At 51.8% G+C, this 23,792-nt stretch overlaps 1 protein-coding gene and 1 pseudogene across 1 annotated transcript in view; both read left to right on the top strand.

Annotated features, from left to right (window-relative positions):
- Positions 1-399, top strand: part of LOC119308566 — a 2,489-nt pseudogene extending 2,090 nt beyond the window's left edge.
- LOC119308565 (ABC transporter G family member 41-like) overlaps positions 1-23,792 on the top strand; it is a 27,636-nt gene extending 3,844 nt beyond the window's left edge. Inside the window, exons 2-21 of the mRNA XM_037584696.1 lie at positions 377-462; positions 573-657; positions 846-1,005; positions 1,169-1,245; positions 1,485-1,538; positions 1,618-1,708; positions 2,366-2,667; positions 3,380-3,661; positions 4,314-4,627; positions 4,913-5,073; positions 19,515-19,646; positions 19,730-19,803; positions 19,904-20,236; positions 20,407-20,697; positions 21,519-21,602; positions 22,002-22,135; positions 22,529-22,762; positions 22,857-23,028; positions 23,113-23,367; positions 23,460-23,792. Coding sequence (XP_037440593.1) covers positions 377-462; positions 573-657; positions 846-1,005; positions 1,169-1,245; positions 1,485-1,538; positions 1,618-1,708; positions 2,366-2,667; positions 3,380-3,661; positions 4,314-4,627; positions 4,913-5,073; positions 19,515-19,646; positions 19,730-19,803; positions 19,904-20,236; positions 20,407-20,697; positions 21,519-21,602; positions 22,002-22,135; positions 22,529-22,762; positions 22,857-23,028; positions 23,113-23,367; positions 23,460-23,729 — 3,591 coding nt within the window. The 3' untranslated portion in view covers positions 23,730-23,792. The remainder of the gene's footprint in view (positions 1-376; positions 463-572; positions 658-845; positions 1,006-1,168; positions 1,246-1,484; positions 1,539-1,617; positions 1,709-2,365; positions 2,668-3,379; positions 3,662-4,313; positions 4,628-4,912; positions 5,074-19,514; positions 19,647-19,729; positions 19,804-19,903; positions 20,237-20,406; positions 20,698-21,518; positions 21,603-22,001; positions 22,136-22,528; positions 22,763-22,856; positions 23,029-23,112; positions 23,368-23,459) is intronic.

Genomic DNA, 23,792 nt, shown 5'->3' with positions numbered 1-23,792 from the left:
GGTAAAATGTGGCACATATTTGGGTAAATTGAAAATTTTCACTAAATCAGGTAATATCTGTCACGCGTGAAATTAGGGGGTAAAAATGGAATTCACTCAAAACAGTAAAAAAGATGCAGTACTGGGAAAACGAACCTTTGAGCGGTTGCGTAACCACTACAGCACTAAGGTATGATGTTGGACAAGAGACGGTACAATACTTAGCCACACTTTGAGCATTTAAATTCAAAATTTTCAAGAAATTTGTTTTTTTTTGCTCAAGAGACCCATATACCGGGGTTAGCGAGAAACGCGAATTGAATTTCTCGCTCGGTACCGAAAACCTACCACTCGCCTCGCGACCTGCTCGCTCAAATGCCACCGTTGCCATCTGCAGCTACTCACCACCATGCTCGGCTTCAACCGTAACCAAGAAAGGATCCACATCCTCAAAGATGTCACTGGCATCCTCAAACCTTCCAGGTGAGCTTCCTCCTGCTATATTTTCATTTACTTGCTGATCAACATTCCCCCTTTCCTTCCTTCCTCATCATCAGTATGCAAATGCAACACCAATCTGTGTGTACATGCAGGATGACCCTTCTCCTTGGACCCCCAGGCTGTGGCAAAACCACCCTTTTGCTAGCACTTGCTGGAAAGCTCAACAAAAATCTCAAGGTATCCCCACTCTTTTTTCCATCGACACATGTACCTTCCAATTCATATAATAGCCATATACTCCGCAGTTTAGCTTCCACTTATGAGCTCTATGTAGGTCTGAAGTTGCACACAGAAAACAGAGAAAATATTGTATGCCGTGCATTTCAGTACTTTAACTCACATACTATGGATGTGTGGTTGCATAGGTAACAGGTGAAATTGACTACAATGGTGTCAAGCTGCAAGATTTTGTTCCAGAGAAGACATCAGCGTACATTGGTCAGTACGATCTTCATGTCCCTGAGAAGACTGTCAGGAAGACGCTCGACTTCTCTGCAAGATTCCAGGGCGTTGGCAGCAGAGCAGGTATTTTTTTTCTGGGACCTGGTTAACTAAAGGTTTTTAGGGACAGCAGGCAACTAACTAATCGAAGCAAATGTGCCAAAGTCATAATACCTTGATTTTAGGAAATATTAATTTCCCATTCTATCTACTAAACCAAGTGCTCTCAATTTCTTGTACAAAATAGAAATCATGAAGGAAGTCATTAGAAGGGAGAAGGAGGCTGGGATCATCCCTGACCCCAACATAGATACATACATGAAGGTAAACACTGACCTATTTTGCTATAATGTTGTAACATTTCTGAGTGTGCCCATTGGAACACCTTTCTCTAATAATATTGAATCAGACCTTAAAACAACATCTTTCTGCCAAGTGCCATCATAATTTTTCAGTGGGATTCTTTTCTATTGATTCTTAAAAAGAAAAGCAATCGTATCATGTTTGTACAGACAAGTTCAGTTTAGCTGCAACATTTACAATTGTTGTGCACTTTTTTATAGGCAATATCTGTGGATGGTTTAGAAAGAAGCATGCAAACAGACTACATTATGAAGGTAAACAATGTTCAAAGAAGAATTCATTGGTTCCAGCGCACAATGTTTTTCGTGTGCATAATCTATTCTTGGCTCACAGATAATGGGACTTGACATATGCGCTGATGTACTAGTAGGAGATGCCATGAGAAGAGGTATTTCAGGCGGTGAGAAGAAAAGACTAACCACAGGTGAATTTACAATACATATGACATTTTCAGGATGGTTTATTATCTCAACTATAATCTTGTAAATGATATTTCTTCTAGATAAATAAATTACTAACTGTGCAATTCATTGACTAAAATTCCTTAACTGCATATTGGAAGGTACACACCTTTTGTGCTGGCTAATTGATTTTGTCGATGCTTTCTGTACTTTATTATTAGCATGAGCTGATATGAATTTCTCACCACAATAAAGCTAAGAACAGGGGTATGGTAAACCATAAATTTCTGTTGTGATGAAAGCACATGAGCCTGAACGAATCAACTTAGCATGATTTATTTCTACTTTTTAGAATGTACTCCCTCTGTCCGGAAATAGTTGTCATCAAAATGAATAAAAGGGGATGTATCTAGATGTATTTTAGTTCTAGATACATCCTTTTTTGTCCATTTTGATGACAAGTATTTTCGGACGGAGGGAGTAGCTAGTAATGTGTTATATTCAGTTTATGTAATCCCAACCTCAATTTTGGTCTATATAGGATAAATAATACTCCCTCTGTAAACTAATATAAGACCTTTTAGATCACTAAGGTATTATATTAGTTTACAGAGGGAGTATAAATTAATTCGATACTGGATGCTTATTTTTTGTCACTTGTAAAAATTTCTTACAAGCAGGAGAGGTGATAGTAGGACCATCAAAAGCGCTCTTCATGGATGAAATATCAACTGGGCTGGACAGTTCTACCACCTTCCAAATTGTTTCTTGTCTCCAACAGCTAGCTCATATATCAGAGTCTACCATACTGGTCTCACTCCTTCAACCAGCACCAGAGACTTACCAACTTTTTGATGATATTATCTTGATGGCTGAAGGACAAATCGTATACCATGGTCCTAAGAGCTGCATTATGAGTTTCTTTGAATCTTGTGGCTTCAAGTGCCCTGGAAGAAAAGGGGATGCTGACTTCCTTCAAGAGGTATTTAGCAAAATACTAATTTACATATGTCAAAATAAGCATCAATAGCATCTCTGAGTTCTTGTGATCATGGTTCTTCCTGCTGTCTGACAAGTCATGGTGTTTATTTCACAAGATTAAGGAAAGCAAATCCAATGCACATGGAACCTAGACTTCACCTAAACGTTAAGGCATGCCCCGATTTGGGTGGCATGCCAGTGATAGACTTATTAGTTTAAAGAGTAGTTATGCTAACTCTGTAATAAGTTTGGCTGCATGCATTGATGATGCAGAGGCTTGAGGTAATAAAAGCCCCTGTTATCTAAATAAAATTAAGATATGCCCCACAAGAAATTCAAATTTCCGCTTCTCTAGTTCTTGTGTAATCTAGTCGGGTCTTTCTGTCAGTGCAGTCAAGCAGAATGCAAATCTGGCATGCTGAATCTCAGTTGCCATATGCATATCATTTGTTGAATATATAATAACAGAACTGGTCATTTTATGTGCCTAGAGTAATGCAAATAGCAATTCTCTTGTACACACGTTTCTGGTTTCAACATTTCTGCAAAGTGTAAGAGTTACACCTATAGTTTTGATGTGCATTCGATGAAAGTAACATTACTAATATGAAGTAATAGGGCACATATTATGGTCACCTGAGTTTGCCATGCTTTTTTGCACTCTTGCTTACCATCATAAAGTAGTCCAGTATTAACAATGTATGTATACATAGGTCCTATCGAAAAAAGATCAACAACAATACTGGAGCCGTACCGAAGAAGGATATAATTTTGTTACAGTTGACCAATTCTGTGATAAGTTCAAAGCATCTCAGAGTGGTCAGAATCTTGTTGGGGAGCTTTCAAAGCCGTATGACGAATCCAAAGGACATAAGAATGCACTGTCCTTCAGTATCTACTCGTTATCCAAGTGGGATCTCGTCAAGGCATGTTTTGCACGGGAGCTCCTTCTTATGAAAAGAAATGCCTTCATCTACATAACAAAAGCCATTCAGGTAGGCATGTCGAAGCTCTCTTTTCGGAAGAAAAAAAAAGTGATCGATGCGTGGAGATTTTTTGTGCCTAGTTTTACAGTGCTATCTCGAATGTCACGTCCTAAGGTGTTTATGAGTGTAAAATGTGTTCTAGTCTGTAAATGCACAATCCTAGGTGTACTCAGTTGCGAAATATTGTAGAATTAGGACTATGTGCTTAACACAGGGTTACCAATGACTACACACTGAGAACATTGAACTCTCGGACCATATAGAAGTCTAGAGCAGGAACTTGCCCAGAATGTCAGCATTTTATTCTGCATTCAGTTCCTACTCAGTGTGATTTGAGGACTTCAACTGCTTGTGTGTTTATATCATTACCTACACTACAGCACCACAGCTGCAGTGTTTTTTGTTTAAAGTATCTTTTACAGCTTCCATTTTTTTTACGTTAACTGGCAGGAGCTCTGCTGATGCATTATAGATTAGGAGTAGAAAGTTTGTACAGGTGCAATCGCACAAGAGAACCAAAAAGGATCAGTCGCTGAACAAGGACCAGCTTTAGTTATAGATAATATGGATGGAATTTACAGCTATGTCATTTTGCACCTGGCTCAACATGACCACCACAAACTAACATATTTTCTCAACATGTTTCATATTTTCGCTGCAGCTTGGACTAATTGCTGCTATTACTGGGACAGTATTTCTGCGCACCCATATGGGTGATGATAGAATTCATGCTAACTATTATATGAGTTCACTCTTCTTTGCGCTTCTGCTGCTGATGGTGAATGGTTTCCCTGAGCTGGCCATGGCAATTAACAGACTGCCAGTCTTCTACAAACAGAGAGACTACTACTTCTATCCTGCATGGGCTTATGCAATACCATCTTTTATCCTAAAGATTCCAGTCTCTTTAGTTGAGTCAGTAGCTTGGACATCAATATCCTACTACCTGATTGGCTATACCCCAGAAGCATCTAGGTAAAATTGCAATGCTGTTGGCACTAACTCAACTACATCAACATTTTCTGTAATTCAGTATCACCATTCACCCATTCTGAGTCATTCAGATGTTGAGTATAATCACCCAAGTGAAGAGTACAAGTAAAACATTGCTTATACTGGTTTCGCACTGATCTGGTGTACTGAAGTCAAACATCAAATTCGCTTATCTAACACCATATTTACTTCTCTTTCATTGTTTCCGCAAAACCTAGGTTTTCAGATGTAGCCTTTTGTGTTAACATGCATTATTCTTGTGTTTAGGTTTTTCTCTGAGCTCCTCATCCTCTTCCTCATCCACACAGTAACATTATCAAAGTTCCGGTGTGTTGCCTCATATTGTCAAACGATGGTGGTTGCTTCAATCTGTGGCACATTGACATTTCTAGTCATGCTTCTATTTGGAGGTTTCATAATTCCTCGTGGTAAGACACTCCCTTATTTCATAGACTTTGTGTTGCTAACAAGTGACGAGTCATAATTTATTGCAAATGTACGTCGTGCTCAACTATTATAAAGCACTGCTAACATTTTTAGTGTCATATTGCTACAACACTTTTGCCTAATTGGCTAAAATGGGGATTTTGGCTATCTCCATTGTCTTACGGTGAGATAGGCTTAACTGGAAATGAGTTTTTGGCACCAAGATGGTTAGAGGTACACTTTGGCATACGAAGTATGAATTAAGTGAAAAGCATGTTGTCGGTGGTTGGGTGCGACATATGCCAAAGGATGGCTTATCATGGTGGGAGCGAGTAGAGCGTCGCCGGTGCCTGGAAACGGGATGAGGCGAAGACATGCACGCCGGCGGATCTTACCCAGCTTCAGGGCTCTCCGAGGAGATAACACCCCTACTGCTGCTCTGCGGGGTCTCCGCATGATCACTATGGCAAAGTGAATACAAGGTTGCTCCTAGAGCTGTTTCCTGGAGGTAGGAGAAGGCTAGGCTAGCTCCCTCCTTCCTATATGGTCTGGTCTAGTGCTAAAGAAGCTATCCCCTTTGCATGGGTGCCCCGGGGGGCTTATATAGGCCTGCCCCCCAGGGATACAATGGTAATCCGGCTGGGCGCGGGTCCCAGCGTCTGTCTCTCAGGCCGCCGTCTTCTCCGCCGACTGCTGGGGCCCGCCGACTGGTGGGCCTCGCCGACAAGACTGGTACTGTAGCCGTGCCTCCAATGACGCTGGCTTGGTCATGGGGTCGTGGCAACAATGCCGCCGCCTGGCGGACGATCACTGTCGCCATTCCCCGTCTTGTCTGGTTAATGGCGTGCGGGGCCCGTGGGAGGGGCCGGCCGACTCCAGGGGGCCGACTCCCGCGGGTCCGTCTTTGTGGTGCTCTCGCCGTCTTCTGTCCCCCGCTGACGGGCGGGTCCCGCCGTCTCTGGGCCGTACAGGTAAGCCGTCGTGGGCACAGTGCGCCGCCCACAGGGGCTGAGGTCAGGGCGGGCATGGCAACAGTGTCGCGCCACGATGGAGATCTCCAGCGATACGGTGCACTGTAGCCATGCCAGCCCTTCGTAAGTGGGGCAGGGACGGCCACACAGTGACCGTACCCCGCCCCGTCCATCGTGACGAAGGCAGGGGGTGGTTGGAGCTGCGGGCCGACTCCCACAGTCGGCTTATCTCGAACTCGCCAGCTAAGAGTTGGCTTATCTCGAAGTCGTCCCTCGGACTCGGTCGTGAGGGGCAGTTGCCGCCGACTCCCAGGAGGCGGCTCTTTATCGTGGGGTCTTGAGGGGCGCAGTCTGCCCCGATGTTTTGAAAGGTTCTGGGGCTCGGGTTAGCCTACCCGTGGCCCATTACTCCGACAGTAATCCCCGAAGCTGGTGAGGCGCCGAGGGTGATATATCGAGGAGTCTCAACAGTTTTTTCCTTCTGGTGGAATCTGGACCTTGCTCGCCGTCTTCCTCCAGGCCGACTAGCTGGAGTCGGACTCGCAGAAAGCCGTCTTGCCTCTTAGAGAGTTTGAATGTCGCAGCGGGGTCCAGGCAGCGTGCCTGATAAGCTTCCGGGCAACTGCCCGTTGCGGATCCGTCGCGTGGCGCCACGTGGCAAGGTCAGTCTGCCCACCCACGCGCGCGACGGGACAGGACCTCAGGCTGGGCCTGCCACTACCGCGCCTCGGCATGCGAACGGATCCGCTGCGGCCGTGCGGACGGTTGGAATTCCCACGTCGTAACTGCGCGCAGTTACTTCGTGTGGTAAATCATGGGGGGCGTGGGGTGCTGGGCACAGTTAATCCCACGCCCGCCCCATCGGCTTCTCAGCCCACGAGCCTATAAGTAGGCGGGAGGAAGGGGGCGGCGAAGCACGCGCGCCCATCTCCCCTACTTCCCTCGTTTCCTCTTGCTTCTCCTTGCTTCTCCTTTTTGCTCTCGCCGCCGCCGTGCCGGCCCACGCTACGCCCGCAGTGATGAGCTCTTCCTCCGCCGCCGCGCCCCCAGCCATGCGCTCCGGCGTGTGGGACGGCTCCGAGGTGGACGGCGACCACATCGAGTTTCTTCGCAAGACGCGTCGCCTCCCGGGCGAGGACGTAGTGCAGGCCCGTGACGCGCCGGAGAGGGAAATATTGCCGGCGCCGGAGGAGGGCGAGCGGGTCGTATTCCGCTCGCACCTCATGCGCGGCCTGGGGCTGCCGGCGAGCGGCTTCTTCCGCTCCTTCTTGGAGTTTCACGGGCTCCAGCCGCACCACCTTACCCCGAACACTGTGGTGCTGCTGGCTGCCTTCGCCACCCTGTGCGAAGGCTTCCTCGGCGTTCTCCCCACCATCGAGCTGTGGGGGGAATTCTTTCAGTCCAAGCTCGGCACGCACGTCGCCGGCGTGCTGGCCCAGTGCGGCACTTTCATCGCGATGCGGAGATTGGTGGCCGACAACCCATTCCCCACCATTCCGCTGATCAAGTCGGTGAAGATGTGGCAGCGGTCATATTTTTACGTGAAAATGTCGCCCCAGACGGCGACTGGGTCAATTTGCCGCCATACGAAGCCGGCGCTCCGGCTGGGAGGCTCCCCAGCTGGTCCCACCGAGTCAAGACGCTGACTCCCGCTGGAGCCGCCGCCGTTGCGCGACTCCGAGTGCTAACGCAGTCGGAGGGTCTGACTGGGGCCGACCTGCTGGCCGCCTTCGTGGCGCGCCGAGTCCTCCCGCTCCAAGGCCGACCTCATCTAATCTGTCAGATGAGCGGCCACCGGGACCCGAGTCGGATGTGCTCCAAGGACATGCCCCACGCGGAGGTGGCGGACACGGTGAACTACATCGCGAACTGCAGTCTCACGACGGATTGGCGGTTCGGCAAGGAGCCGTACTCGCGCGCCAACCCCCCGCCTACTTTAAGTCGTCTTTCCTCTTCTTCTGTCTTCTTTGCAGCCGAGTCCGACTTCTGATTTTTTGGTTTTTCTCGAGTCAGAACCCCCTCATCCAGCCTTCAGCCGGCACCACGGGTCCGGCCCGTCAGTTCGTCTCCGACCGGGCGGAGAGCGACGTCGACGACCCTGACTTAGGGGCAGCGGCGATGGAGGCCGACGCCGAAGGAGGAGGGGGATGAGGAGGAGGCTTCAGGCCCTCGGCCACCTTTACCGATTGGCCTGATGACGACGCCGAGGGGGAAGTCGTCCCGCGCCGCCAACCAAGGGTCGGCCAGCCGGGCTCGAGTTCCTCCGATAGCTTGGATGGTCAAGGCGGCGCGAAGAGGCGCCGGGCCGGGCCGAGCTTGCTTGGCGGCCGGTCGAAAAAGTTCAAGGGGGCGGCCGCCGCAACCAAGCGGGAAGAGGCGATCGCGAAGGCCAACCTCTTCCGTAAGGAAGTGAAAAAGCCTCCACTGGTTTCCGCGTGAGTGCCTCCGCCTTTGTCTTGTCTTTTACTAGTGAATTTTGCCCAAATCATTTACATGCCTTCCTCGCTTCAGGGCTCCCCTTACTTTTGAGAGGGTCGCCGCCGCCTCCGTCATGGGGTCGGCAGAGACGTCCGCCACTACTTGGCGGATTGACCCCGCCGCCAACCTCCGGGAGGCGACGGAGCGGAATGCGCGGGAGAAGCGCGATGAGGACGAGGCCGCCCGTCTGGAGAAGGCGAAGGCCGAGAAGGCGGCGGCCTCCGCCCAGAGGAAGCTGGATGAGGCCGAAGCCGCCGTTGCGGCAAGGCGGCAAGCTGAGGAGGCCGCGCACCGCCAATCGGCGTTGCTCGTCATCCCGCTGAACTCCGCGCCGCCACCCCCGGAGTTCACGGGGCAGACTGGGGAGGCCGGCGGCGAGAACCCCATCATGGAGAGGGAAAGCGGCGAGGCCTCCATGTCGGACACGGCCGTGCCGCCACCGCCTCCTCCGCCACCGTCCGGGAGCACGCAGGGTAAACAGCCGGCAGGCCCGTCGGTGCCGCCGACTGAGGACGAGTCCGTGGCGAGGCTGCTCCTCCAAGTCGCCTCGCCAGCGCGCCGCCGCCTTGAGAAGGCGACTTCGGCACCACGCCCCCTAGAGACCGGCGCCGCCAGCTCGGCCATCCCAGACGCCGAGGCGACGAGTGCCGCGCCCGTTGGGTGGGTGCGAGGAGGCGGCACGGGCCCGCTGAACCAGGCGCTTCTGGATGTTAAGGCAAAGCTGCGAGCCGAGGGCGACGCCATCCAGGCCTGCACCAAGGCGCATCTGGCGTTGCGAGTAGCCATCCGGGTATGCTTTCATTTTTGTTTTTTCCTTGTTCTTCTCTGTGGGGGCGCGCCAGCGCACCCACTGGGTGTAGTCCCCGAGTTTCGGGCCGGCTGCTGAGCAGGCGGCTCGGAACTCCCTCTGGCGAGTTCCAATACTTATCTTTGTCTAAAATTCTTATCACAGGAGTATCACAACCTCCGCGTCACTGCCTTCAACCGCAACGTCGAGGAGCTGGGCAGGCGGACTGCCGACTTGTCGGAGAGTCGGAGTGAGTTCTCCTTCTTCGCGGGGGCGCGCTGGCGCACCCGAGGGTTGTAGTCACCGAGATTCAGGCCGACTGCTGAGCAGTCGGGTCGGATCTTCCCGGCGACCTTCTTTGTTGACGACTTAACGTCTTTTCCTTTTTATTCTTCAGAGGCCAACGCCACTCTTCAGCAGCAGCTGGGCGAGGCCAACACCGCCTTGCGTGCCAAGGGGGAGGACTGCAACAAACTCGCCGCGGAGCGCGACCTGCTGGCCGCGCAGCTGGCGGAGCAGAGGGAGCTGCTCAAGAAGGCGCAGGACGAGGTAGAGAAGAGAGAGACTGCTCTCCTGGCCGAGTTCGAAAGCGAGCGCTCCTGGACCGACAAGGAGGCACAGCTGACCTCTGGCTTCCATGAGATCGAGGACATCGTCGACGGTGAGTTTCTTTGTTTTCTTTGAGCCGCCGACTGTGGGTCGGGCTGACTCCTGATTTTGACTTGCTTCTTTTTTGTCTTGGCAGACTTCTTTCCTGGCCACTCGCAGGCGGCCACTAAAGCCATCAAGGCTGATCGCGAGGCGCAGAGGGCAGATGGTGCGGAGATTGCCGCCAACGCCCCCCGGACCCTCGACGAGCAGCTTCTGAGCATCGAGGTTCGTCTGCGGCCGGCCCATCGGATGCTGCGCCGGCTTCAACGTGTCGGCGCCAGGCCATTGCCGCCCTGTGGCCAGACATGCCGGTTCTGCGCACTGCCAGTCGGACTGCCGACTGGCTGGAGGTCGCAGCTGGTCGTCTTGAGGCTTGGAAGGGTTCCTCGGCCCGGGCTGGAGCGCGCCGGGCCTTGGAATTCGTCAAGGCGTGGTATCCAGGGCTGGACCTGGACCAACTGGCCGCGTTCCGGTCAGAGGCCCAGGTGGAGCTGGTAACTGTGGAAGACGCCCTCGTCGCTCGTGCTGCGGCGATCGCCGACTATGCCGACACCAGCATCTTCGTCCGTGATCGGGCTGAAGACGGCAGGGAGGTGCCGCCGGAGTGGTTCGGGATGAACCCGGATTACGACGAGGACTCGGCGGAGGTGATCGGTTCCAGCGCCGAGGAGGAAGGCGAGGCGGAGGACGGAGGTGAGACGGAGGCGCCAGAAGGCGGAGTGGGCGACCAGCCTCAGCTCGACCGCGCCTCCTGCAACGAGCCGCGCCCGACCGAGCCGGCCGCCGCGGGAGACGACTAAGCCGAGACCGTCCAGCCGGCCTCCCCGGCGCCTGACACCGCCGTCTCCTCCGACCCCCCGAACCCGTCTGCCGCTTCCTAGGCTGCCGTCTTGCCTTTATTTTATCTGTTCTAGTAGTCTTTGAAGAACTTGTTAATTCGAACAATTTCACCCGCGGGGTGTATTTTGAACTTCTGCTGGAAGATTCGGCCAAGGGCCTATGCTATGTAAATATTTATCCGAGTTCTATCTTTCCTTGCTCATTGCTCTTTTGGCTTTTTCCTTTGCCGCCTTCCCTTAGTCGCCGCCTTGTCAGTCAGACGGCCGCTCTGCGGACCGCCTCTGGATCAAATGCTTGGCTATTTTGGGAAGGCAAGTACTTGGCCATTTTTTAGAGTCTTCTTAACAAGTTGGATAGAAAGCGACAGGCCGACTACTAAAGAGTCGGCTATGCTAAGAGAGGCAGGAAGCCGGCTTAAGCTATGTTTATGCTTTGAGTCCTTAGCCATTTTTCATGCAGACGTCCATTCTTCCTTACTCCTGTCCACCAAACAGTCGCTCTGCGAGCTGCGGCTTGTGACAGGAGACGGCTTAGGCGCCACACACTACTTGTTCGACTGCAGGAAGCAATTCATAGCGCAAGGCGGCGAGTCCCCGGGCCGACTAGTCGAGCCCGGTGCCAAACGGAATAACAAAGAGTAGTATACTCGAAGGCATAATTCTTATCATACAGATAACAAAAAGGGCAGTCCCCGAGCTCGTCTCGGGGGGCCCGAAGTCTTGGTACTTTAATACAAAGGGTAGCGTGATACATACTGCATCAACTGTAAAATCTTCGGAGAAGATTTGCATTCCATGGGCGCTCCGTCTCTTTGCCGGAGTCGTCCCTCTTGCGTGCTCGGGGCTTCTGAGCGTCGATCAGGTAGTAGGAGTCGTTGCCCACCACCTTGCTGATAATGAAGGGGCCTTCCCAAGGTGCCGACAGCTTGTGCTGGCCGGCTGTTTGCTGGATCAGCCGGAGCACAAGGTCGCCCTCTTGGAAAGATCTCGGCCTGACCTTCCTGTTGTAGTATCGGCGCAGGCTCTGCTGGTAGATGCTGGACCGGCTGAGTGCCAACAGCCGGCCCTCTTCCAGTAGATCGACGCCGTCTTGATGTGCTTCTTTTGCTTCTTCCTTGGTGTACATGGTGACTCGCGGAGAGTCGAACTCTATGTCCGTCGGGATGACGGCTTCAGCACCGTAGACGAGGAAGAAAGGTGTGAAGCCGGTTGACTTGTTTGGAGTCGTGCGCAGACTCCAGAGGACGGCTGGCAACTCGTCAAGCCAACAGCCGGTCGAACGCTCCAGTGGTTCGACCAGTCGAGGCTTGATGCCAGACAGGATGAGGTCGTTTGCTCGCTCTACCTGGCTGTTTGACTGCGGATGGGCAACGGACGCTAAGTCTAGTCGGATGCCCTGAGTCGCGCAGAAACGGGCCAAGGCACCTTTGGCAAAATTTGTGCCATTGTCGGTGATGATGCTGTGCGGTATGCCGTACCGGGTCGTGATGTCGGCAATGAAAGTCACTGTAGTCGGACCATTCAACTTCTTGATGGGCTTTACTTCTATCCACTTGGTGAACTTGTCCACCGCGACAAGTAAGTGAGTTAAGCCGCCTCGTGCTGTTTTGAATGGTCCCACCATGTCCAGGCCCCAAACCGCAAAGGGCCAGGCGATGGGGATAGTCTTGAGTGCGGAAGCCGGCTGATGTGGCTTGGAGCAGAACATCTGGCACCCTTTGCACTTTTGGACTAATTCTTTGGCCTCTTCTAGGGCAGTTGGCCAGAAGAAACCGTGCCGGAAGGCTTTGGCGACGAGTGCTCTTGAAGCCGCATGGTGGCCGCACTCACCTTCATGGATGTCTCTGAGAATTGCTTGGCCTTGCTCTGGCTCGACGCAACGCTGGTAGACACCAGTGACGCCGCGCCTGACCAACTCTCTGTTGACTATGGTGTAGGCTGCCGCTCGGCGTTGTACTTGCCGAGCCAAGATTTCATCAATTGGCAGCTCTTTGCTCACTAGGAACTTGAGGATGGGCTGGGCCCATGAGGGTGCTGCTATTTCTTCAACTGCCAGTACTGCGACTTGGACGAGGGCGACTGGGCTGGGAGGCGGTGGGCTGGAGTCCGCGGCCGCTTGCTGGATTGATGAAGTCCCCGGGCCGAGTTCTGGAGTCTTCGGTTTGGTCACTGCAGTCCCGGGGCCGGGTTCCGAAGTCCCCGGGCCGGCTTCGACTGCGGCGTTCTTGGAGACGTTTGTAAGAATTCTCGTGCCGTCTGCTGGGGCTCTTGAGTCGGATCCGACTTCTTCGGGTGGAGCCGGCATAAAGATGGAGTCTGATTCTGGTGAAGGTTTGACAGACGGCTTGAGGAGGCGCCGAAGGGCGACGCCAGATGGTATTGCTTGGCGGGTGGAGCCGATTTGTGCCAGGGCGTCTACTTGGTTGTTGTCATTTCTTGGCACGTGAAGGAACTCGCACCCCTCAAAATATCCGCTGAGTTGCTGTACAAGGAAACAGTAGCTCGCCATGTTTGCATCCTTGGCGTCCCAGTCACCAGACGATTGCTGGACCACCAAGTCGGAGTCGCCATAACACAGGATCCGGCGAATGCCGAGCTCTTTGGCAAGCCGGAGCTCGTGAATGAGCGCCTCATATTCAGCGACGTTGTTGGAGGCGGCGAAATGGATCTGCAGCGCATATCTGAGCTTGTCGCCTTTGGGGGAAGTGAGGACAACGCCGGCTCCCAAGCCGGTGCGCATTTTGGAGCCGTCGAAATGCATCCGCCAATGGGTGGAGTCAGGCACTGGCGGCAGGTACTGGGTCTCGGCCCAGTCGACGAGAAAGTCGGCCAGTGCTTGCGACTTGATGGCGGTGCGGGGCTGGTAGTAGATGGTGTAGGGAGCCAGCTCAATGGCCCATTTGGCCACTCGGCCAGAAGCATCTCGGCTTCCGATATTCTCGGCTAGTGGGGCTGTGCAAACCACAGTGATTGGATGCTCCTGAAAGTAAGGCTTCAGCTTCTTGGCGGCAAAGTGCACGCCGTAGCACATCTTCTGGTAGTGGGGGTAGTTCTGCTTGGAGGTCGACAGTACTTCGCTCAGGTAATATACCGGTCTCTGGGCAGGTAGCGCCTTGCCTTCCTCCTTGCGCTCAACTACAATAACTGTGCTGACTACCCGGCTGGTGGCGGCAATGTACAAGAGCATGGGCTCTTTGGGAGTCGGTGCCGCCAGCCCAGGGGAGTAGTCAACATTTTCTTCAATTGGAGAAAAGCTTTGTCCGCCTTGGGGTTCCATTCGAAAAAGGTTGTCTTCTTCATGAGCTGGTATAAAGGGAGAGCCTTCTCGCCCAGCCGACTGATGAATCGGCTGATGGACGCCAAGAAGCCAGTGAACTTTTGCACATCTAGCAGTCGGCTGGGTACCTCCATCCTCTCGATGGCCTTGATCTTGACAGGGTTGCACTCTATGCCGCGTTCAGAGACCAGGAAGCCAAGGAGTTGGCCGGCTGGTACTCCGAAGACGCACTTCTCAGGGTTGAGCTTGATCTGGAACCGGCGCAGGTTCTCAAAGGTTTCCTTGAGGTCTTCCAGCAATGTTCCGCGCTTTTCCGTCTTCACCACCACATCGTCCACGTAGACATGGGCGTTTCTGCCGAGTTGCTTGAGGAGGCACTTCTGCATGCAACGCTGAAAGGTGGCGTCGACATTCCTCAAGCCGAACGTCATGGTCAGGTAACAGAAGGCTCCAAATGGCATGATGAAGGCGGTCTTTAGTCTGTCGGCCGGGTTCAGCTTGATCTGGTGATATCCTGAATATGCATCTAGGAAACTCAACAGCTCGCATCCGGCTGTGGAGTCTATCACCTGATCAATTCTCGGCAGAGCGAACGGGTCCTTGGGGCAAGCTTTGTTGAGGCTTGTGTAGTCGATACACATCCGCCACTGCTTGTTCTTCTTCAGCACCAGGACCGGGTTTGCTAGCCACTCTGGGAAAAATACTTCCATAATGAAGCCGGCTGCCAGGAGCCGGGCTATCTCTTCTCCAACAACTCTTCTCTTCTCTTCTGACAGGCGGGGCAAGGGCTGCCTGACGGGCTTCACATCAGACCGGACATGTAACTTGTGCTCGGCGAATTCCGTCGGTACACCTGGCATGTCTTTAGGGGACCATGCGAAGATGTCTCGATTCTCACGGAGGAAATCGACGAGCTCGCCTTCCTATTTGCTGTCAAGGTTTGCACCTATGACAGCGTACCTCTCTGGGTGCTCCGGGTCCAAGGGTATCTTCTTTGTTTCCTTGGCCGGCTTGAACGAACCTTCAGCTTCCGACTCCTTGGGGTCGGACGACATCTCGGGCTGCTTGCCGGCCATCGCCACAACCCGATCGAGAAGCCGCTTCTCAGCCGCGATCACCAAGGACTCGGCCAGCCGACTGCTTTCGGCCGCGCAAGCGGACGACTTTCTGTAGTCGCCGGCTATGGTTAGAATCCCCTTGGAACTCGGCATCTTCATCTTGAGGTAGGCATAGTGGGGGACCGCCATGAACTTGGTCAAAGCAGGTCGGCCGAGCAACGCATGGTAAGGGATTTCGAGGTCCACCACTTCAAACCAAACTGGCTCTCGGCGGAAGTGATCTTTGTCTCCAAAGAGGACGTCTATCAGGATCTTGCCGATTGGTGAGCAGGAAAGGCCAGGAACAATGCCGTGAAACACAGTCCGGCTGCTCTGAAGTTGTCTTTGCTTGATTCCTAACTTCTCCATGGTATCCTTGTACAGGATGTTGATACTGCTGCCTCCGTCTATCAGCACTCGCGAGAAACGAGCGGCCCGCCTATCCGTGGCAAAGGTGGCACCTAAGACCAGGGCGTAGGAGCCTGGACTCGGCATCACCTCTGGGTGATCAGCTCTGCTCCAACTGATAGGCTTCTCGGACCAGTGCATGAACTCTGGAGTACTTGATGCTACTGCATTCACCTCTTGCTGCTGCAGCCGTCTGCTGCGTCGATCGTCAGCCACACTGGTGAACACCACATAGGCTCCGTGCTCTTCTGGGTACTCGTCTTGTACTGCGCCGACTGGCCTGACAGCCGGCTGCTGGGGCGGCGGTGGAGGCGGCGGCCCAGCAGGCGGGGGAGGCAGGAGGCCGTCTCCCTTGGCGATTCTGGTGAGCCAGTGGCATTTCCGGGTGGTGTGATTCGATGGTTTTGCGCCGCTATGGAACTTGCAGGGGCCATCTAGAGTCTGCTCGTAAGAGAAGGCCGGCAACCAGTTGGACTTGCCGCCTTTCTGTCTCTTGGCCGGAGGCTGCTCCTCCGGCTGTTGGTCTTCGATTGTCGCAACTTGCTGTCTGCTGGAAGCCGGCTGTGGGGCTTTGCGCTTGTGATCGTTCTACTGTTGTCGCCGACTGGCGTCCGCAGCCGGAGTTCTAGGAGCCCGAGGGGCGACTTTGCCAGTCGCGCTAACTTGAATCTCCGCCTTCATGGAGGAGTCGGCTGTGGCGTATTTGTCAGCTATGATCAGCAGCTCGTTGAGGGTCTCTGGCTCGTCGCAGTGGAGCTCGAGGAGGGTGCCTTCTCTACACCCGGCAGTGAAATACTCGATAGCCTGCACCTCGTGCACGCCCTCGCAGGAGTTCCGAAGCTCGGCCCAGCGCGTGAGGTAATCGCGAGTCGACTCGTTGGGGCCTTGCACGCACAAGGAGAGTTCACGAGGCTTGGGAGGCCGCTTGTACGTGCTCGTGAAGTTGCGTACGAAGGCTTTGGTGAAGTCGACCCAGCTGTTGATGCTGCGGGGCTTCAAGCTGTTCAACCATGTCCGGGCCGTGCCCTGGAGCATGAGTGGAACATACTTCACGGCAACACGCTTGTTGCCATTTGCTATGTTGACGGCCGTGGAGTAGTCAACCAGCCAGTCTTTCGGCTTCACGGAGCCGATGTACTTGGACGTATCTCGGGGGAGCGTGAACCCTTTGGGAAAGGGCTCGTCTCGGATGCGAGGTCCGAAACAAGGCGGACCCAACTCGTCTTCTTCTTCCAGCGCCAGGGATCGGTGCAGTTGGTCGATTCGATGGCGGGCGTCATTTTCTCCGACTCCCTCTCGGCGGCCAAGGCGGTCGCCGAGAGTCGGATGCTCGACGGGCGGCGGGGAGACTCGCCTTTCTTTGCGAGGAGGAGGAGGCAGATAGTCGTCCCGCCGTTCTACTGCTTTGAGGCGACCGTCTTGGTCGCCCTCGATGGTGATGTGAGTCCGACTGTGGCTGACAGCCGGATCCTTATCTTTCCTTCTGCGGACACCGCCAGTTGGTGTCCGAGATGTCGCGCCTTGGTCTCGGCGGGGAGGCAGGTCGTCGTTTTGTCGTCGCGGCGCCTTTGTGTGGCAGCCGACTTCGTTCTGCGCGGCAGCCGCGTCGAGGAGCTGCTGGACTCGCTCCGTCATCAAGCGGCGCTCTTCGCCCTCAAAGTTATCTAGCTCGTCCGCCGTTGCCTGGGCAGCGCGGATGTTCTCCGCAGGCGTGGCGTATACAGGGCGATTAGCCCCGAACAGGTTGACGATGGCCACGCCGCGCTGCCGGACCGCGCCTAGGCGGCTAGCCTCAGTTGGGGCCGGCGTGCCGCCCACAGCGCGATCCATCTCACGTTGGTAGGCTTCTGACAAGCGTCTCATGCTTGCCAGCTTCTTCGCGCCTTCGACGAGCTGGAGGCGGCGCGCCTCCAGCGTCTCGGCATCCGCGCCTCCCGGAATGGGCGCGGTCAGGTCTCGCAGAGCCCCGTCAAGTGGATCATGAGCTCCTTCACCGGAACGCTCGCCGTGATCGAGGACGAGAACCTCCGTGACGGTGCTTCCGCCACTCACCGCGCGAGGGAGTGGCTCGTCGTAGACTACCACGTTGGTGGGGAATGCGTCGAGCGACGCGGTGTCGGAGTCGACCAGCATTGGGTCGGTGGAGCCTATGGACTCCAGGTCCACGGCAGGCTCGCCGGCGACGTGGAGTTGGTCGAGGAGACCCGCGAGGAGGCTCTCGGGGCCGCCCGTGCCTGCATCGGATGCAGACTCGTCGGAGAGGCGCACCTCGCCAACAAGTTCGGCGAGGCAGCTGGCCGCGCAGGCGATCTCAGCGCCGTGCAGCGCGTCGGCGCAGAGCCCGTCTGGCGTGCCAGGCTGGCTGCGCTCGCCAGGGAGGAAAAGGGTTCCCGTCCAGATCAGGTCTCCGGACGACGGTGCAGCTCGCCCCACGGTGGGCGCCAAATGTCGGGGGTTGGGTGCGACATATGCCAAAGGATGTCTTATCATGGTGGGAGCGAGTAAAGCGTCGCCGGTGCCTGGAAACGGGATAAGGCGAAGACATGCACGCCGGCGGATCTTACCCAGCTTCAGGGCTCTCCGAGGAGATAACACCCCTACTGCTGCTCTGCGGGGTCTCCGCATGATCACTATGGCAAAGTGAATACAAGGTTGCTCCTAGAGCTGTTTCCTGGAGGTAGGAGAAGGCTAGGCTAGCTCCCTCCTTCCTATATGGTCTGGTCTAGTGCTAAAGAAGCTATCCCCTTTGCATGGGTGCCCCGGGGGGCTTATATAGGCCTGCCCCCCAGGGATACAATGGTAATCCGGCTGGGCGCGCGTCCCAGCCGTCTGTCTCTCAGGCCGCCGTCTTCTCCGCCGACTGGTGGGCCCCGCCGACAAGCCTGGTACTGTAGCCGTGCCTCCAATGACGCTGGCTTGGTCATGGGGTCGTGGCAACAGTGCCGCCGCCTCGCGGACGATCACTGTCGCCATTCCCCGTCTTGTCTGGTTAATGGCGTGCGGGGCCCGTGGGAGGGGCCGGCCGACTCCAGGGGGCCGATTCCCGCGGGTCCGTCTTTGTGGCGCTCTTGCCATCTTCTGTCCCTCCGCTGACGGGCGGGTCCCGCCGTCTCTGGGCCGTACAGGTAAGCCGTCGTGGGCATAGTGCGCCGCCCACGGGGGCTGAGGTCAGGATGGGCATGGCAACAGTGCCGCGCCACAATGGAGATCTCCAGCGATACGACGCACTGTAGCCATGCCAGCCCTTCGTAAGCGGGGCAGGGACGGCCACGCAGTGACCGTACCCCGCCCCGTCCATCGTGGCGAAGGCAGGGGGTGGTTGGAGCCGCGGGCCGACTCCCACAGTCGGCTTATCTCGAAGTCGCCAGCTAAGAGTCGGCTTATCTCGAAGTCGTCCCTAGAACTCGGCCGTGAGGGGCAGTTGCCGCCGACTCCCAGGAGGCGGCTCTTTATCGTGGGGGTCTTGAGGGGCGCAGTCTGCCCCGGTGTTTTGAAAGGTTCTGGGGCTCGGGTTAGCCTACCCGTGGCCCATTACTCTGACACATGTATTCCTAAAGGATACTGAAATTTCTGTGTTTGTAGATCACGTTATCTGGTGTAACACTTGGAAAGAGGGTACTAATGGATCAAGCACTAGACTTCTCCAGCTACTTCTACTGGATCTCAGTTGCAGCATTGATTGGGTTTACTTTGTTGTTCAATGTAGGCTTTGCCATCGGCTTGACCATTAAAAGTAGTAAGTGCGACATGGCTGAAATTGCATTAAGCTAATTGGCTAAGTAACTTAAAACACTTGACTTTCTTTCTAACAGTATCACATGAATTGTGAACTCAATCAAGCATATGCTGGACAAAAAGTACTTCCATTCAGAAAAAACATCCTGTTTGCTCTTGTTAGAAATGCCATCTGCTCCAATGTCCTTTGAACCTCTCAGTTCCAGGATCTTCTCGTGCTATTATCTCTTGCAGTAAGCTTGCCACATTTGGTGAAAGAAACCAAGCTAAGGATACGAAAAATGGGATGCCTAATTTACAAGCAGAAACCGCTTTGACACCTAATAGGACTGGTTAGTTGAATTCTACATGATGCAACTAAACACAACTAATACTGTCGATGGAATACAATCAAGATTTAACTTATAATGTGCAGGGAGGATGGTATTGCCTGTCACACCCCTTACAATATCATTTCAAGATGTCAACTACTATGTAGACACCCCCACGGTAATGCTCATGTAGCTTGAACATCTATGAACACATGACCTGAGAGCTTAAAGCCATAGCGTGGGCTGATAATTAATATCTAAGTATTTCCTCGTTGCAGGAAATGAGGGAGCATGGTTATATGGAAAGAAAACTACAACTACTGCACAATATCACAGGAGCATTTCAGCCAGGGGTTCTCTCAGCCCTTATGGGGGTTAGTGGAGCGGGAAAAACAACACTCCTTTATGTTCTTGCTGGAAGGAAAACGGGTGGTGTTATTGAAGGGGATATAAGAATAGGAGGCTATCCTAAGATCCAGCAAACTTTTGCTAGGATATCAGGCTACTGTGAACAGACTGATGTTCATTCCCCACAAATCACAGTGGGTGAATCAGTTGCATATTCAGCCTGGTTGCGCCTTCCACCAGAAATTGATTCAAAAGCAAGAAATGTAAGCTATATTTGTTTCTGTAACGAAACAAGAGCTACAAATACGCAAACATATATGAAACTATATTTTAAGTGTAGGGTACTGGGTGGCATACTTGTATCCAAGCCTCCTGCGTGCTAGGAACAGTTGAAATGAAACTGTGAGCTCACCTGTGTTCCTTTCCCTTGCAGGAATTTGTAAATGAAGTTCTTGAAACAATTGAGTTAGATGAAATTAGAGATTCTTTGGTTGGAATACCAGGGGTAAATGGACTATCGACAGAGCAACGGAAACGGCTCACTATTGCAGTTGAGCTTGTGTCTAACCCTTCAATCATATTCATGGATGAGCCAACATCAGGCTTGGATGCAAGGGCAGCTGCTATTGTCATGCGTGCAGTCAAGAATGTTGCAGATACAGGTCGGACAGTCGTGTGCACCATTCACCAACCAAGTATCCATATGTTTGAGGCATTTGATGAGGTAATTACTTTACATATTATATATATATATATATACTTCTGACCTTGTTCAAGATTCTCTTTCTAGGCGCCAAGACATGAATGTATTAAATAATAATTTTCAAGGCGTAAAAATAATCTAATATAGACTTATCATATATAGGTATTATAAGTTGATTATATTGAAGAAGTAACATGATTACCAAGTGTTGCTACCTCAGCTTGAAATGAAATTATAAAGCCAAGATCTGACATCAACCATCAGACATGGAACGAATTGCATGCTACCTCAGAAAGAACCCTTGACACTTTATCTACCGGAAGTCCGGAACAGAAATCAAGCCGCACTAACAGGCTGCTTAAAGGACCCCAAATTAAGTCCCAGGACAGAGTCTACCTCTTCTAAGTTTTCGAGAAGCTAACAATAATTTTCTGACTTTTGAAAATAATCACACTGAACTCTGTTGTATTATTAACAAGCATGCTGTTCAAAAGAGCTGACACGTTCATTTATGGGGTAGAAATTCCCAGATTAATTGGAGAAAAGAGAAGAACTTATGTCTCCTGGCTGGGCTTCTGACACAGAACTCGGTTGCATTATTAACACTTATCTTGGTTGGGTTTAACGGTACCGCTTAAGTAGATGTATATGTTATCACAGCTGCATACGTTCTCATTTATAAGTTTTGAAGTTCTGTATCAAAAGCAACTCTACCAATTCAACCAAAGCCTAAACCTTAGTTCCTGTGATTTTGTGTACATTGTTATCATAAATTTCTTAACCAGAATAATTCATATAAAGTGGAGTGCCATTTTACTAATTAGCTCGTAATATATATGTAGTTGATGCTGATGAAAAGGGGTGGAGAGTTGATCTATGCTGGGCTAGTTGGACATCATTCATGTGAGGTCATCCAATATTTCCAGGTAATTAGTGATTTCAACTCGTCCTTGCACAAAAAGACTAAGTAAATGTGCATATGATTTACATCACCCATTTGTATATGATATAAGTCAGTTTAAACCTGTTGTTTACAGTAAACAAACCTAACAATATTTTGTTTTCATCCTTTTCTTTATTTTAAGGAGATATACTTTTTTAACTGAAAAATCAAGAAGTTACTTATACTTCTGAATCCATTATCTAGTCCTCATGATTTGCATTCTACGTAGCACTTGAAGGGGTGAGCAATATTAATCATAGTTGCACTACTATATTTTGATTAGAGGAGGCTATACTCAATTCACCACCAAGGCCACCACCTGAATTTTCCCCCCAGTTGCTGTGATATACTAACTGATGATATTTGTTCTTTATTCTTCTAGGCAATACCTGGGGTTCCCAGGATCAAGGACAACTACAACCCATCAACATGGATGCTAGAAGTTACTTCCACATCTATGGAAGTTCAACTGGGAGCAGATTTTGCACAATTGTACAGGGAATCATCAATGTGCAAGTAAGTTTCAAAGAACCAGCTCGGTCAGCAATAGTGCTAACCCGATCGATTATGCAAAGAAAAGTTTCATGTCAAACAGAACGTAGTGCTTCCAGCCTTCCATAGTACTCCCTCTGTTCCTAAATATAAGTCTTTCAAGAGATCTTAATATAGACTACATACGGATGTATATAAACATATTTTAGAGTGTAGATTCAATCATTTTGCTCCGTACGTAGTCCGCATTGAAATCTCTAAAAAGACCTATATTTAGGAACGGAGGAAGTACTTGAGAAAAACAAAAATACGCATGTGGGTCTCAAAGTTTGATCAGAACAGAATATAAGCACGGATAACCATGCCATGCATAATATAATATTTGTGCTAACCAGTATGTAAATTTGGTGATCAAAGGGACAAGGACATGGTGGTAAAGCGGTTAAGCGTACCAGTTCCAGGTACGACCGACCTCCATTTTGCGACACGGTTTCCACAGAAGTTTCAGGAGCAATTCAAAGCTTGCCTCTGGAAGCAGTGTTTGTCGTATTGGAGAACCCCTTCCTACAACCTGGTGCGATTTGTGTTCATAACATTATCCTGCATTTTCTTTGGTGCACTGTTCTGGCAACAAGGCAACATCAACCACATGTATGTAAACCATCTCTTGAATATGTATCTTAATTAACTCATGCAAATATGGGAGAAGCATATGACTGAAGTTGCTTGTTTTGTTTGAGGGTAGAAACGACCAGCAAAGTCTCTTCACCATATTGGGGTGCATGTATGGAATCACTCTGTTCGCTGGCACCAACAACTGTCAATCGGTGATGCCATTTATCTCCGTGGAGCGCTCTGTCGTTTACAGGGAGAGATTTGCAGGGATGTACTCTCCTTGGGCCTACTCTTTTGCGCAGGTCCTGTTAATCACATTAAGTTTTTTCAGATGGGTTATATCACTACTACATGCAGACATTGACTTTTCTTTTTTCTGGAGATAGGTTGCCATGGAGATACCTTATGTGCTGATGCAGGTGGTGCTGTTCATGTTGATAGCATATCCGATGATAGGGTACGCGTGGACAGCAGCGAAGTTCTTTTGGTTTATGTACACCATGTTTTGCACACTGCTCTGCTTCGTCTACATGGGAATGGTGGTGGTGTCGTTCACCCCCAACATCCAATTTGCATCCGTACTTTCATCTATGTTCTACACCCTACAAAACCTCATGTCTGGCTTCATCGTGCCTGCGCCTGTAAGTGAACCTATCTAAACTCTAGTATACATACCATTACAATTAGAGATAAAAATGATGGTGCCTAAAAAGACTTCATAAACATATGGTAGCAAATACCGAGATGGTGGATATGGTTCTACTACGTCTCCCCAATGTCGTGGGAGCTAAGGGTCTTATTCACCACGCAGTTCGGGGATTACGACGACAGGATGATCGATGTATTTGGAGAGACCAAATCGGTCCCAGCATTCATGAAGGACTACTTTGGTTTTCGGCGTGATTTGCTGCCGCTGGCAGCTGTTGTTCTGGCGGCATTCCCCATCCTTCTTGCCGTTCTCTTCGGTTACAACATCTCAAAGCTCAATTTCCAAAGGCGATAGACACACATGTATTCATCAAAGTAGTAAAACAGTAGCACGGTAGAGAAAAGATATTGCTTGCGC

The sequence above is a fragment of the Triticum dicoccoides genome, chromosome 5B, assembly GCF_002162155.2.
Source record: "Triticum dicoccoides isolate Atlit2015 ecotype Zavitan chromosome 5B, WEW_v2.0, whole genome shotgun sequence".
NCBI lineage: Eukaryota > Viridiplantae > Streptophyta > Magnoliopsida > Poales > Poaceae > Triticum > Triticum dicoccoides.
Note: the sequence above shows the minus strand (reverse complement) of the source record. Positions and strands in the feature narration are given on the sequence as shown.